The sequence below is a fragment of the Mus caroli genome, unplaced genomic scaffold, assembly GCF_978045245.1.
Source record: "Mus caroli unplaced genomic scaffold, Mus_caroli_1 scaffold_6, whole genome shotgun sequence".
NCBI classification, from domain to species: Eukaryota; Metazoa; Chordata; class Mammalia; order Rodentia; family Muridae; genus Mus; species Mus caroli.
In genome coordinates this window covers 28,914,526-28,928,662 of record NW_028227261.1, presented here as the reverse complement: position 1 = coordinate 28,928,662, position 14,137 = coordinate 28,914,526, and the positions used below count along the sequence as shown (strand labels likewise).

At 51.7% G+C, this 14,137-nt stretch overlaps 1 protein-coding gene across 3 annotated transcripts in view; it reads left to right on the top strand.

Annotated features, from left to right (window-relative positions):
• Nucleotides 1–7,653, top strand: part of Phc2 (polyhomeotic homolog 2) — a 97,328-nt gene extending 89,675 nt beyond the window's left edge. For all 3 annotated transcript variants that reach the window (XM_021159386.3, XM_021159387.2, XM_021159388.3), the window contains 5 exons: nt 7–136; nt 798–912; nt 2,048–2,189; nt 2,957–3,233; nt 6,282–7,653. In XM_021159386.3, coding sequence (XP_021015045.1) covers nt 7–136; nt 798–912; nt 2,048–2,189; nt 2,957–3,233; nt 6,282–6,436 — 819 coding nt within the window. In that variant the 3' untranslated portion in view covers nt 6,437–7,653. The remainder of the gene's footprint in view (nt 1–6; nt 137–797; nt 913–2,047; nt 2,190–2,956; nt 3,234–6,281) is intronic.
• The last annotated feature ends 6,484 nt before the right edge of the window (nt 7,654–14,137 follow it).

The window sequence follows — 14,137 nt, the reverse complement described above, 5'->3', positions numbered from 1 at the left end:
CTCTAGGTGGGACGCTCGTCCCTGCTGGTAGGGAATCTCAAGAAGAAGTATGCACAAGGGTTCTTGCCTGAGAAGCCTCCACAGCAGGACCACACCACCACCACCGACTCAGAGATGGAGGAGCCCTACCTGCAAGGTACGAGCTACAGTCACGTTCAGGGGCGCAGGTCTCCTGGTATAGGCGGAAGGACAGACCTTACACTTCTCCTTTCTCGGTATCTGGAAGAACCCTGACCAGGACTAAGTAACAGCCTTTCCCACTGAGCATTTCACTAGCAAGCACCCTTCAACCTCTGTCTCTGTAGAACAGGGACAGGAGAAATAAGAGCCTTCGTTTTCTGCCTCTCCGGCAACCACACGGCTTCCGATTCACTTCCTGCAGTGGCCGTTGCCAAGTTCTAGAATGAGAGTAAGGTAGCACCAGTCAGGGTGCCCCAACCCCATTGCTGGCTCAAGAGCCTGACTCTGAGGTGGGATGACTCGAAGGCCATGGGCAGGCAAGAACTACGTTAGGTCGTGTGAGCCTTCTGCTTCTTTCATGGAGAGGGAGAGGGATGCTGACCCTGCCCATGTCTGCTGTGCCCTGGCTCAGTGTGCAGGATCCATCACGAAACACGCTGTGCAGCTCCAGTGGGAGACCTAACCTTGCAAAGGCAGAGGCAAAGCCTGTCATCTTTTGAGTGGATGCCTCTGGGTGCCACACCCCAGAGACATGAAGGGGCAGGATAGGGAGCACCTGTGCCGGTCTAGAGCCTGTCACAATTTCACCCACACTCAGTCATTTCCATACTTTACAGAATCCAAAGAGGAGGGCACTCCCCTCAAACTCAAGTGTGAGCTCTGTGGACGGGTGGACTTTGCCTACAAGTTCAAGCGTTCCAAGCGCTTCTGTTCCATGGCTTGTGCAAAGAGGTGAGTGTCTGAGCCCCGTTGCCGTGCCCCGCCCCTGTCCTGTCCCTAGGGTTGTACCTAGTGTCCTTCTTCCATAGTCATCAAACCTTGGATGCTGTAGCTCATCCATCCTCCGTTCCCTGGCCTGCCTGGTTAAGGCACTGTATTCAAGTGCACCAGGTGGGTGCACATGGCCCAGGAAACCAGGAGAAGGGAGTGCTATGAGAGAAAGAACTGCTATCCAAGCACAGAAAGCAGTCCACTAGCTGTGCCCCAAGAACTAGCATAGCCCAGAGCCATGGCAAGCTTTTATCCAGCCTGGAAAATTGATGATGATAAAAAACCCTCTGTGTCTGTTGAGAAGTTACTCCAAGGGTGGGCATGGTGCTGCAGAGCTGTAATCCCAGGACTTGAAATCCTGATGCAGGACTGACTCAAGAATGAAGTTAGAATCCACTGTACAGTAGGGGCTACCTGAGGAGACTTTGTCTCAACCCAAAACAAGGAACAGGCTGGCAGACAGCTAGACAGAGAGACTTGGTACTGGTCAGAGGAGTGTCTCAGCGTCTCTGTTAGCAGCCATGACTGCTGTCAGCATTGTCTGTAATTGTGCCCTCTATCCGGGCTGGAAAACTAAGGCATGAAGGAGCGCTTGTGCACAACGCAGGCAAGCCAGCTGATGAGGGCTTTAGGCTCACACGTGCCCTGTGCCCTTTGTAGGAGCAGCTCTGCCTTGAAAGCCGAGAGCCCGAAAAGAACCCTGTAGGTTTCATGCAGGGTGTTGTGTGTGATGCGCTGGAGTCCGTCTTCAGCCACGTCGCCCAGGCTGTGCTGATGGAGCCAGAGCCCCTCGGTCAAGCTTTATCAGGCCAAACTCCAGCAGGACAGTAAACACGAGTTTCCTAGCATCGTGGTGTGTGGTAACCACAAGCACTCATGCTCTGAGGAGTTAAGCATGTCAGGGGCAGTCCTTCATGTCTTCATGAGACCAGTTTTAGAAGGCAACTGTTATCACGCCCTGCCTCCCAAGAAGGGCTCAGAGCTCAAGTGCCTGCCCAGAGTCTCAGTGCCCTGGAGTCAGGATTTGTACCTGTAGACAGCTGGGATTTTCCCAGACAGTGGCCCCTGCTTTGACTCGATTGCTCCTGTCTGACAGGTATAATGTGGGATGCACCAAACGAGTGGGACTTTTTCACTCAGACCGAAGCAAGCTGCAGAAGGCAGGGACCACAACCCACAACCGCCGACGGGCCAGCAAGGCCAGTCTGCCCACACTCACCAAGGACACCAAGAAGCAGGTAAGAGGCCACACAGCCTATTCCCACAGGTGCTCCCGGGTTCAGCGGCTGCTCCTCTCAGCACTCCGCTCTCCCCTCTGACAGGTCTCATACCCAGCCTCCCGGGGCCTGAGGACATAGACCTTACCCTTTCCGGTAGTCTTTTCCTAGAACTACCCCCTCTTGGGGCTGCTATCCATTCTTACTTCTTGGGTCTCACCCTGCTGGCCCTGTGCAGGCAGGCTGTTCCCTCTATGTCGGGCTGGAGACATGGCAGCAGCCCCCTTTGTCCCCCACTACCTCTGTGCCCCTGTGAAGACTGCAGGTCTCTGTCAGAGCCATGGGTATTCAGCTATTAAATATTTTCCCAGTGTCCATGCCAGGAACTCTGGTAGGCACTAATGATCCAAAGACATGGTCCTAAAGAGACTCACACCCTAGCATGGCAGCCTTCATCCTATGTCTGTCTTGCTGTCAGTGGGTGGTAATAACTTTGTCTTGCACCTTGTTAAGAATCTGCTAAAAGCTGCAGTTCAGAATATACACACTCCAAGGAGTCCCTCTTGCTAGTCCAAGTCACGTGGGACACCACATGGAGAACAGACCACTGTGGCGCACACGGAACAGTACATGTGGCAGTGCCGAGGGACTGAGGGCTCTGAGCAAGAAACACAGAAGCTGCCCCTCCAGAAAGAGTGAAGAAGAGGGAGCTGGGCCTGTCTCTGCCCCTCTTGGTGCCGGAGCGGTCTGTGCCGCCGTCCTGAAGCCATGTCTCTCTCTGCTCGCAGCCCTCAGGCACTGTACCCCTTTCAGTTACTGCCGCCTTGCAGCTGGCACACAGCCAGGAGGACTCCAGCCGGTGCTCAGATAACTCCAGCTATGAGGAGCCCTTGTCACCCATCTCAGCCAGCTCGTCCACCTCACGACGGCGCCAAGGCCAGAGGGACCTGGAGCTCCCTGACATGCACATGAGGGACCTTGTGGGCGTGGGACACCACTTCCTGCCGAGCGAACCCACAAAATGGAATGTAGAGGATGTCTATGAGTTCATCCGCTCTCTGCCAGGTAAGCTCCTTGGAAAGTCTTTCCCTGATAGGATAACGGAGAGGGAGTGGGGCACCTCGCCTCCCTCCAGGAGGAGCAGGACCCAGGGTGCAACAGTGAGGGCCAGAAGGCTCCTGCATGTGAACGCATCTGTTTTAGCACAGCACAGACCCTGAGGACAGAACTGAAGCGGGCTTTGGCAGGTCGGGAGACTGCCTGAGGGAGCAGTTGAGCAAGGGCAAGGACAAGCATGCTTGGCTCAGGGGGCCTGTGCATAGCCCTTGGGATGGGGGGCAGATAGTGCCGAGGCTGCTGTCACGACTCACACGTGGAAAGGCAAATGATCTAGTATTTCAGATTCTTCCAGGGGAACCCTGAAACTTCTCAGCTTTTTGCTAGCCTCATGCATCCACTGCCAGGTCAGCAGCACTGGTGGCCACGAGCCTGTGCCAGGATAGAGTGTGGTATAGAGGTTAGGAGCACAGACTTGGAGGTCAGACAGGACTGGATCTAGTTGTAGCACTCTCACGTAGCCCAGTGTGTCTGTTGTCCATCACTGGACCTCACACTTGTCACAGACCAGGTACTTATGGTGAAGACTAGGAAGCCCCTGCAGCCCTGCCTCAGGGTCCCTTATAACAGGGCAACTTTGTGTCTGTCAGCCAAGGCTGAGACAACCTGGAGACTTCTGGGATCATAGGGTCCTCTCATACATGGTTTGCAGGAAGGGCCTGACTGTTGAGCCTTGTGTAGCAAGCATGACGACAGCAGGGTTTCCCCATAACTAGAGAGCAGCCAGAAAAGGCCATCATGCTCTCTTGGGCCTAGCTTCAGAAATCACATTCTGCTGTTTCTACAGTGTCTCATTGGTCACACAAATAAGCTCTGTCCTTTGCGGGAGCCCCCAGGCTGTCTTAGTCAGGGTTTCTATTGCTGTGCTGAAACACCACGACCAAAAGCAAGATGGGAGGAAAGGGTTCATTAGGCTCACAGTCCACGTGTAATCCGTCACTGCAGAGTCAGCCCAGGATCTCCAGCAGGGCAGGAACCTGAACACAGGAGCTGATGCAGAGCCATGAAGGGGTGCTGTTCACCGGCTTGCTCCTCGCGGCTCGCTCTGCCAGATTTCTTACAGAACCCAGGATCACCAGCCCAGGGGTAACCCCACCCACCATCAGTCACTGATTAAGAAAATACCCTTCAGGAGGCATTTCCTTGAGTCAAGTCTAGGCAGGAAGATCTCTGGCCCTGTTGCACAGGTGTGGTTCCCCACTCTAGAGATCTGAGAACTAACGCAGGTTGTCTCCTGCCCACCACACCACACCCCCGTATCTAATAGGTAACCAAGGAGAGAAAGGGAACATGGAAGCAGCTCCGACCCACACCAGCCCTGGGCAGCCCTTTTTGCCATTTCCTTCTGAGGAGTTAAAGCCTGGAGCTGTTCTTACCACCTGTGCTTGGTCCCACCCTCAGAGTAACCTGCCATTTCTGTGAAAGGCAGCCTGAGTGTTCAGTGCAACTTAAATTACAGTGCTTATTATAATTCCTGCTTTTATTTTGTGTTACCTCTGAGCTTTTCAGTCCCACCTGGAAATATTTCTTAATTTTCCTAAGATCTTTATAGTCTCTGAGTCTTGTTGGGGGTACACTCCCTCAAACAAAAAATACACCCCAAATTCTTTTTCAGATAAGTCTTTCTATAATGTTGGGCTTGTTCTGCAGCTCTTAGGATGCTTGGGCATCTCCAACTGCTCAGAATCTACGAAGCCGGCCTAGGAACACCATGGAGAGCTCTCTCCTCCAGTCTTCAGAAGGCTGGCGTTTTGTTTAAGACAAGATTTCTTATGTAGCTCAGGCTAGGCTTGAATTGCTCACAGCCTCCTGCCTGAGTCTCCCAGTGTTTGCATTACAGGCGAGAGCCACCACAGCAGAGGCTTAAAGGAAACACATAACTTACACCGTCAGCTTCACAGGCGGCCTCATCCTAGCCTAGAAACAGCTTGCTTTAGGGTTTTTCTGTTTGTTGTTGATTTGTTGGTTGGTTGGTTGGTTTTTTGAGACAGGGTCTCACTATGTAAATGCATGACTGTTGTGGAACTCTCTCTGTAGGCCAAGCTGGCCTCAGACTCACAGAGATCCGCCTGCCTCTGCCCCTCTGCCCCCCAAGAGCTGAGTTTAAAGGCGTGCACCACCACACTGGAAACTGTTTTCTAATCCCCAGACCTATTGGCCATCTGAAGGGCCCAGGGCTTCCTGAGCCAGCAGATACTAGTCATGGAGTACAGAAGCGCCCACTCTTTCCTTTTCCCTTCCTCCTTTCTCCAACAAGAAGCCAGACAGCACCCTCAGCCTTCTGCCTGAAATGTCTTTTGCCACTCAGCTCACTGGGAACTTTACACTTTGGTTCCCAGCCCCATGCTGCCACATCTGCAGCTTCCTGGCTGGATGCAGTGGAATCCCAGCCCTTCCACCTACCAGCAACTCCTCTCTCCAACAATGTCCTCCTGCACTACAAGACTCAGGGCCCCAAATTACCTTAGGCAGTCATTGTTGCTCTGCCTATCCTAGCTGCTCCTGGCCAGTACAGTGCTATCCCTACAAATTCAAATTTTTTTTAATGTTCTACCTCTCTGTAAGGTACAAAATCTGTATTATTGATATATTTCTATGACATAGATCACTTCAAAACTTAGCTTTAAGCAGTAATGACCCATTCATTTTCTCAGAGCTGTGTGGGAGCATCCATGAGGCCTCTCCTGCTATCTACCAACATCTGCCTACAGGGGGCGGATGGAGCATTCTGATGTGGTGGTCAGTTTGCCTGAAAGGGTAGACAAAGCCGCTGCTCTTCCTGTGAACTTTCAGCAGCCACATGCTTGCCCTCTGCAGCAACCCTAGGACATTTAGTGGAGGGAGAGGTCTGAACAAGGGTGTGTCCAAGACTCCCTGGCTCAGTGGTGAGCCTCTCAGGCTGAGACAAGAAAAGCAGGACTGCCCTGAGGTAGCATCCTGAGGCCTTCCTGAGCCAGGGCTTGTCTCTAACTGCTACTGTTCGTCCATGGTCCTTAGGCTGCCAGGAGATCGCAGAGGAGTTCCGTGCGCAGGAGATTGATGGGCAAGCCTTGCTGCTGCTCAAGGAGGACCACCTAATGAGCGCCATGAACATCAAGCTGGGGCCTGCCCTGAAGATCTACGCACGCATCAGCATGCTCAAGGACTCCTAGAGTCTCTGCTGCCTGCCCACTGCACCACCAGGCAGCCAGGATTCTAACCCCATGCAGGCACCGCCTCCGGATGGAGCAGAGCCTCACGGACATTCCTGAGGAGCCCAGGAAAGGGCCAGCTTGGAGGGAAGGGGCTCTCCCTAGGGGTGCAGCTGGGAGGAGGTCCGAGTACCTCTTCAGTGGCTCTCAGGGGCCATTTCTGTGGAAGGGGTAGAGGTAGGTGGCACAGAAGATGGGGCTTTGCGCTTGTAAATACTGATAGCACTGGCTTCCTCCAAAGTCCCAATGTTCTAGCACCCCCCTCTTCTCCTTTCTCTGTCCCCCATTTTCCAGGGGGTTTATGGTCAGGGCTCCCCAACCTGAGTTGGGCTACTTCCAAGGGCAGCCAGCAGGCCTGGACAGAGGTCTTGAAAGCCCTTGCCTTCTCTTCCCCCCACCCCCCTAAGCCTGGTTAACCTTCCGTTGCCAGCTTCTCCCACTTCAGCCTGTTCCCACAGCACCGGGGGTTCTACCCCTGTACCCTCTGCAGGTGGAGAGAGAGAAGCTGGGCCCAGTTTGGCCATGCCTGCTGGCACAGACGCCTTAACTCTGTGTGGATGACTGTGTGACTGGGAGCCTGGACCGGCTGACAGGCCATGAGCTACCCGCTGGCATCTCCAGGTTTTTTGTAGCAAACAGCCACTTAGTGCTTTGTCCTGGACTCCACTCAGCCTGAGGCTGGGGAATAGAAAGGGCAGACCCCAAGAGTTGGAGATTAGAGGTCCCCTCCAGATAGCAGGAGGTTTCTAGGGAGGTCACCTCACAGCAGGCTTGCAGTATGTCCAGCTGGTTGGCGAACACGAGGAAGCTGCAGGGCTGGACCATGTGGCCAAGCCTGCACCTCCTGTGGCTTACCTGCCTGCCCACCCTTCGCACATACACCCGTGGCAGGGAGTGTGGGACTGAAGACTGGCTGAAGGCACTGCAGAAGCAGCCCTTGGCTTTCTACTCCCACACTTGCTTGTGAAACGTGTACCAGCTACCTAAGGAGGGCCAAGGCAGGAAGGGCCAGGGCCTTCCTCTGTCCTTACCAACTCTGGGAAGTCAGCTCTGCCCGAGAGGGGCGGGCACTTTTTCAGCTTGCTATAACCCCTTCCCCATACCTCCAGGCAGGGTTGGAAATGAAGGACTTTTTTAACCTTTTCTTTTGTTTTTAAAAAATAAATCTGTAAAATTTGCCTCTTCTGTGGCTTTCTCCCAGTGATAACGTACCTAAGGTGAGGAAAAGGACGAGCCCTGGGTTGGGGAAGGATGCACCTGCCTAGGGCTGGATCACTGAGTTGTCCAGACCCCAGATCAACATCCCTCAAAGGAAAAACCCAGCTCTGAGCCTCCTCACCTGCCATTCCCACCAAGGCCACCTGGAGAGGCCGCATCTCAGACTCCTGCCTCCAGGAGGTGTGTCTGGATGGAGCTGCTCCTTGTTCACAAGAGAGCGGGACCTGAGAATGGCTCGGCTCCACCCAGCACTGACCAAGCATTGTATGCTAATCATGCAGTAGAGATGTACATTGAAGAAGAGGCACTTTAGCCTTTCAGAGAGGAAAGATAGCTGATGTGGTGATACTGTAAAGGCACAGTGAGGGCAGATGAGACCAAAGCTGGCCAGACGGAGCTGAACACAGCCAGGTGCTAACTGGGATTGGCTGGCTGTGTCTTGTGTGAAGGTGACAACCCAGGGTGTGTGTAGCCTAAGGAGCTGGCTGCCACTGAGCTGCAGTCCGCTGGGCCTTTCTTAAGGTGCCTTTGAACCCATCAGAACCTCTGAGGGGAGGTTGGACATGGTCATGTGAGAATCAACACTCCTAACCCTGAGGACCTAATAAAATGGGATTACTGCACACTGTAGGAGATACTGAGTAACCCCCTGTGAGAACAGGACCTGGACCGGCTGCTGTCTCAGAGCTGGAAAGCCAGGGGAGCTTGGGGGAACTAGCCTGAGTGGGGTGAATCCCAGGGAGCCCCCCGAGTCAAGAGAGCCATCCACCTGTCCTTTTGCTCACTGTGGGCTGTGTGCTTAGGCAGCCTAGATGGCCTTGGCCAGTGTTGCCACTGGGACCTCTGTTTTCCTTTGTTAGGAAAAACCACAACAAAACCAGGTCCCACTCAAGTTTTAAGTGTGTGATGGAGAGGAAGCCAAGGCTACTCAGAAATCAGTGAATTTAAGTTGGCTGAATTGTCCATCACTTCAGATGAAAGGGCCCACCCAACATGGTTGGTTTTGTGTAGTCACAGCTGATCGGGTGCTAAGGGTTACAAGAGTGAGCCTGCTCCTGGCTGCTCCCATGAATTTGAAGGTCATACTCTGGAATATACATTTGTTCCTGGTATTTACACTTTACTTAGACTTTCACAAAGGTTTGGTCATGACCCACAATTTACTTTTTTTTTTTTTTCTGCTGGGTATGGCGGCACACACCTTCAATCCCAACATGCAGAGGCAGAGGCTAGCAGATATCTGAAATTGAGACCAGCCTAGCCTACAAATGAGAGTCCCAGGACAACCAGGGTGGTTATACAGAGAAACCTTGTCTCATAAAAATTTTTTTAATTAAACTTTGGAAATACACACTTTAAACGTGCACATGTTTAAACATACACATAAGAGATGGCTCAGAGATTAAAAGCACTGTCTGACCTTCCAGAGGTCCTGAGTTCAATTCCCAGCAATCACATGGTGGCTTACAATCATCTATACTAGGATCTGATGCCCTCTTCTGGCATACAGGTATACATACAGACAACACTTCATACATAAATAAATCATATATACATATACACACACAAATATGAATAGTTCCCCTAAAGGAAAGGCTAAATACAACATTCTGATGCTCTGTCAATCATTTCTCTATCTAACATAAAAATACCTATCATACCACTTAGCTGGCTTCTGGGCTATCCAAAAAAATTCAGCTTTTTAGCGTACTACCAGTGTGAGCTTCAGAGTCATGATCTTCCGTGACCGAGACCTGGTGACAGCTATGTGCACCCCACATTACTGGGGAGCCAAAGAACTTGGGGAGGAGTGAAGTTAGCCAAGTCACAGTGCAGAGGGTTTTGGCTCCAGCTGGTGTGAGTGCCCCGTGGGGGATGATGCGATTCTCTGACCTGAGCCCCTCCCAGAAACAAGCCCTGATGGAGAGCTCTAGGACCCAAAGGGAGGAGGAGGAGGAACAGACCAAATGGCTACTCAGGCCTTCCCATGGGTCAGTCTAGGCTCACTTGCCCACTCCTCTGTAGATGATTGGCCCCAAGGGACTTCCCAGCTCTAGCCATCAATTCTTTCCTGTAAGCCTCACTCTTAGTTTCTGAGTTTATTGGTGGTCCATCCCAGACTGCCTCGGGGTGTGGTTCCTGAGCCCAGGAGGCAGAAAGGAACTGGTCCCCCCCTCCCCCATACCTTGTCATTTTCATTGTGAGTAGGTCATTTCTTCTACCTCTCTGCGCCGGAAAAAAAAAAAAACCCTGCATGGCCGGTTATCACCAATGGCTTCTCCCAATGGCTCTCATTGAATTCAGGTGAGTGAGCTCAGTGCTGGCCAGGTGGGAGCTACAATTCTGAGCTCCAGACTGACTTGACACAAGAGGGGTTCAATCAGGAGGTAGTGTACCTGAGGGAACAGTGTAGCTCCAGGAACAAGATGGGAGGAGAGGAGAGAGGGGGGAAGGCAGAGGCAAGCTAAGGAGATCACTTCCTTTGTCCCCCCCCCTCCCCCCCGTGAGGCAGGAAGCCAGGGTTCAGGGCTGCTCTACCCCCTGTATCTGAGAGCTCTCGAGAGCAGGGAAAGGGATCAATGAGCTGGAGCCCACAGGTCCTTTGGCGAAATCTGACCAAGAAATGTGAAGGCCACACAGGTCTTTCTGGAGTAAAGCTCCAAACTGGTGCCCTGGAGGAGCAGAGTGGCAGGGCAGTACAGTCATCCCAGAGCCATCTGGGTCCCAGCTGTCCGCATGTATCCCTTTGGAGCTCGGGCCACTCCAAGCCGGCTCTGCCTGAATGCCCCCACTAAGACCCAGTGTCCAAGATAAGCATTGGTTTCCCTACTCTGGTGTGGGAGAGGACAAGGGGGAAGACTGGCTAAGAATGTGCGACAGTCACCGGTGACAAAGAGAGGTCCATGCCAGCCTTTCCCTGTCCCTGCTGCGGGGCCACTCTAGCCTGCTATCGGGGTTCAGAGTAGGCTTCAGGCAGAATGGGAAGGGTCAGGCTTCTCACAGGAGCCACACTAGCCAGGCATGAGACCTCGGGATCCAGGGACCTTTGTGAGAGGAACGGAGAATCACACTGGGTAGGTCAAGGCTCAGCCCCAGCACGTACCAGCCACTTTCCTGAGCACATGAGACCCAGTCTCCTCACTAACAGCATGGTAGCAATCCAGGTTCCTCTCCAGGCACTTATCTCCTGGAGCAAATGGAATTTTAATCAAAGAAGCTGCAGTGGGGTGGGGAAAGTGTGAAGTTAAATCTACATTACACTTCATGACTTCATTCAATTCTAGCAAATGATTGTTAATGCCACCAACAGGTTCTGGGACTTGGTACCAAGACTACAGAGTCTACTAGGATAATGAAGAGTTCCTAGGGCAGACACGGGTTAGGCAAAGGCCAAAGGGGAGGTTTGGTGAAGGTAGCGATATAGGAAAGGGGACCATATGTCAAGGATCCTGGAGATGAGTGACAGAAGCTGGGGGAAGCGCTTGGGCAAAGTCAGGGGTGACAATCCCAGGAAGCTAGTGACAAACCCAGGAAACGGAATGGTTGGGGCTGAAGGGTGGAAGCCAGCAGCCTGACTGGGAGGTCGCTACACAAATCCACATGTAAACCAGCAAGGCAGAGGGAGGGGAGATTGCAGGTGAACCTGAGAGGAGCTTCCGTGTATAAACAGCAGAACCTGGAGACAGCTGTTGTCACGGGAGAACAGGCTTTGGGGGGGTCCCAGGAACACAAGGAGAGAAAGGATGGATCAGGCAGGAACGCACAAACTGGTGGTTTAGATGCTGTGAATTTAAGGCGTGTGGGTAACACCTGGACAGACACAGCAATCTTGAGGATACAAGATAGCTGGAGCTGGAGCTGGGGCTGGTGAGATGGCTCAGTGGGTAAAGAGCACTGACTACTCTTCCAAAGGTCCTAAGTTCAAATCCCAGTAACCACATGGTGTCTCACAACCACCCATAATAAGATCTGACGCCCTCTTCTGGTGTGTCTGAAGTCAGCTACAGTGTACTTATCTATAATAATAAGTAAATCTTTGGGCCAGTGCAAGCGGGGCCGACTGGAGTGAACAGAGGTCCTAAAATTCAGTTCCCAGCAACCACACGAAGGCTCACAACCTCTGTACACCTACAGTGTACTCATATACATAAAATAAACAAATATAAAAAAAATAAAGAAAGAAAGAAAGATACCTGTGGCTGTTGCCTCAGGAATATGGGATGGTAGGTACATTACACTAGTTAACAGACGGGGAGGAGCCTTACTGTGCATCATTGAAGACAATCAGAGGGCACTGAGTCAAAAGCAGTTTTAACAGGCCCTGCCTCTGTCTCTGGAACTTTTCAACAATCACCGCCACCAGTCCGGTGGGTCCCCCATAATCTGTATCTAACAGCAAGCAGCAACATGTGGCAGCTGAGCTGCCGAAACACGCTGTGTTAAGTCGAAAGTAGAAATCAGACTTAGGACTTAGAAAAAAATAGGCAAGGAAATATATCAATTTTCACACTGATTGCATATTCAAAGGACATTTTGGATGGATATGTTGGTATAAATAAAAGTCCGTAAAAATTTCCACCTGCGTCTCTTTTGTAACGTGGGTACTCAGTGATGTCTCAGTGTGTCTCAAGTGTGTGGATCACATTTGGTCCTGGGGGCTTTGCTGTCCTAGCATCCCTCAGTAGATGATAATACAGCGATCAGGGATGCTGTGCCTATCAGCTGTGGCCACACTAGAAGAGCCCTGCCCCCTGGAAGTGAGACCTGCCTCTCCATGAAGTTCTGGTCCAGTTTCTGCTCTGCTGTGCGCACGCCTCAGCCACGCCTCTCACTGGCCACACAGACCTCCACCCTCAGATGCACGTCAGGCATTTACCCAGAGGTCAACCCCAGGTATCCTTCTAAAAACCTGTCTTCCCCCTCCCTCCCTTTTTTCAGTGCTGGGAATTGAACTTAAGAGTTTCATTCGAATGACCTCTGGTTCTACTACATACACACTTCCACACCTCCACATGCATGAATCTGTATACTCATGAACACATACACGTAACACAGACACACAGCCTCTGAGGAGATGCAGAAAACCCCTCCTATAATGATTGTAACATGTCCTTAAGGGGTTCCTTTTGCCCCACTTTCTGGGGTGTACTTCTATTCTTGCTCAGTAACTGTCAATGATGCGTGTTGTTTTTAGTTCCCACCATTGTCATTTCCTGTTCCCGTGAAAAGCAGTTTTCCCCATCTTCATGACAGATGCATTTAGCTACTCCTTTTGGCAAGACACAGGAGCCCTTTTCAGGTGTCTACAAGCAGCTCAAACAAGGCCTGTCCCAGACTTGAGACCCACTCTGTAAATACCTTCCAGGCAGCTGCCAACGAAGCTGTGTCTCCATCAACTGCAAACCTTTGGCTTCTTCAGCTTCCACCCGTCTTTACTCTTTACTGTCCAGCTAAGGATCATGGCCCTCCACACCCTTTTATACCACCTCTCACCTACATTGGCTTCTATCCCCTTAGCTAACACGCACAAACCTAGCACCCAATGCCTGGGCTGGCCTCCTGCACCTCTGTCTCCCTCCTATGCTCCTGATGAATGCCAGGACTCTCTATTGATCCCTGGCCCCTAACTGGGTTTCTCATCTCTAGTGTTGCCCTCCCACTCAGCCACTATGTCTACGTACAGAGTACAATCTGAATACTTCTACATATTTTTTTTCCAAATAAAATTACCCCAACACCACCCCATCACCACCCAACAGTAAAAACCTTCCCTTAATGGGAGGAGGTCCCAGGGTACACTGGTATTTCCTTGTTAGAGGCTGCCCTTCCTCCACAACCCTTTCTAAGTAGCTTTTAGTTCTCTGAGGCCTGGCTTACAGGTCAGCAACTCCAGGAAGTCTTTGAAAGCCTCCTGCCCACTCCCATCCCCTCCCAGGCTCATTAACCAATATTCCTTGTGTGTCGCCTCCTCCCCTGGGTTCACTGTGCAGAGCCCTGCTCTTACTCCACCTGCCTCAGTCTTCACTCTGCATCCTGAAGACAGGTTTTGTCTTTCCATCTCACTTACCTTGATGTCTTGGACCCAGCACAAGGCTTGATGCCACAATGTGACCATGAGCAGGGCCGAACAGACCTTGGCAAACATCTTGATGTATGACCATCTTCTATACAAAAAGGCATCTTCTTCGAACGGATGGACAGAGGCTGGCGCTGTTGGACATCAGAGGACAAGGACCAAAAGCTAAGCAGCTCCCTAAAAGGCCAAGACAGTTCCCAGGAGACGGCTTCTCACACTGTATGCTGGCAACCTGTCTATTTTTGCCATAGCTCTTTTTTTTTAAGGCGATCTTTTTATAAACAAAACCTGTCCGTGGGTTCTAATTTGTATGTCTTTGCCTACTAGTGAGGTGAACATTTTTCCATTTATTTGACTACTAAATACAT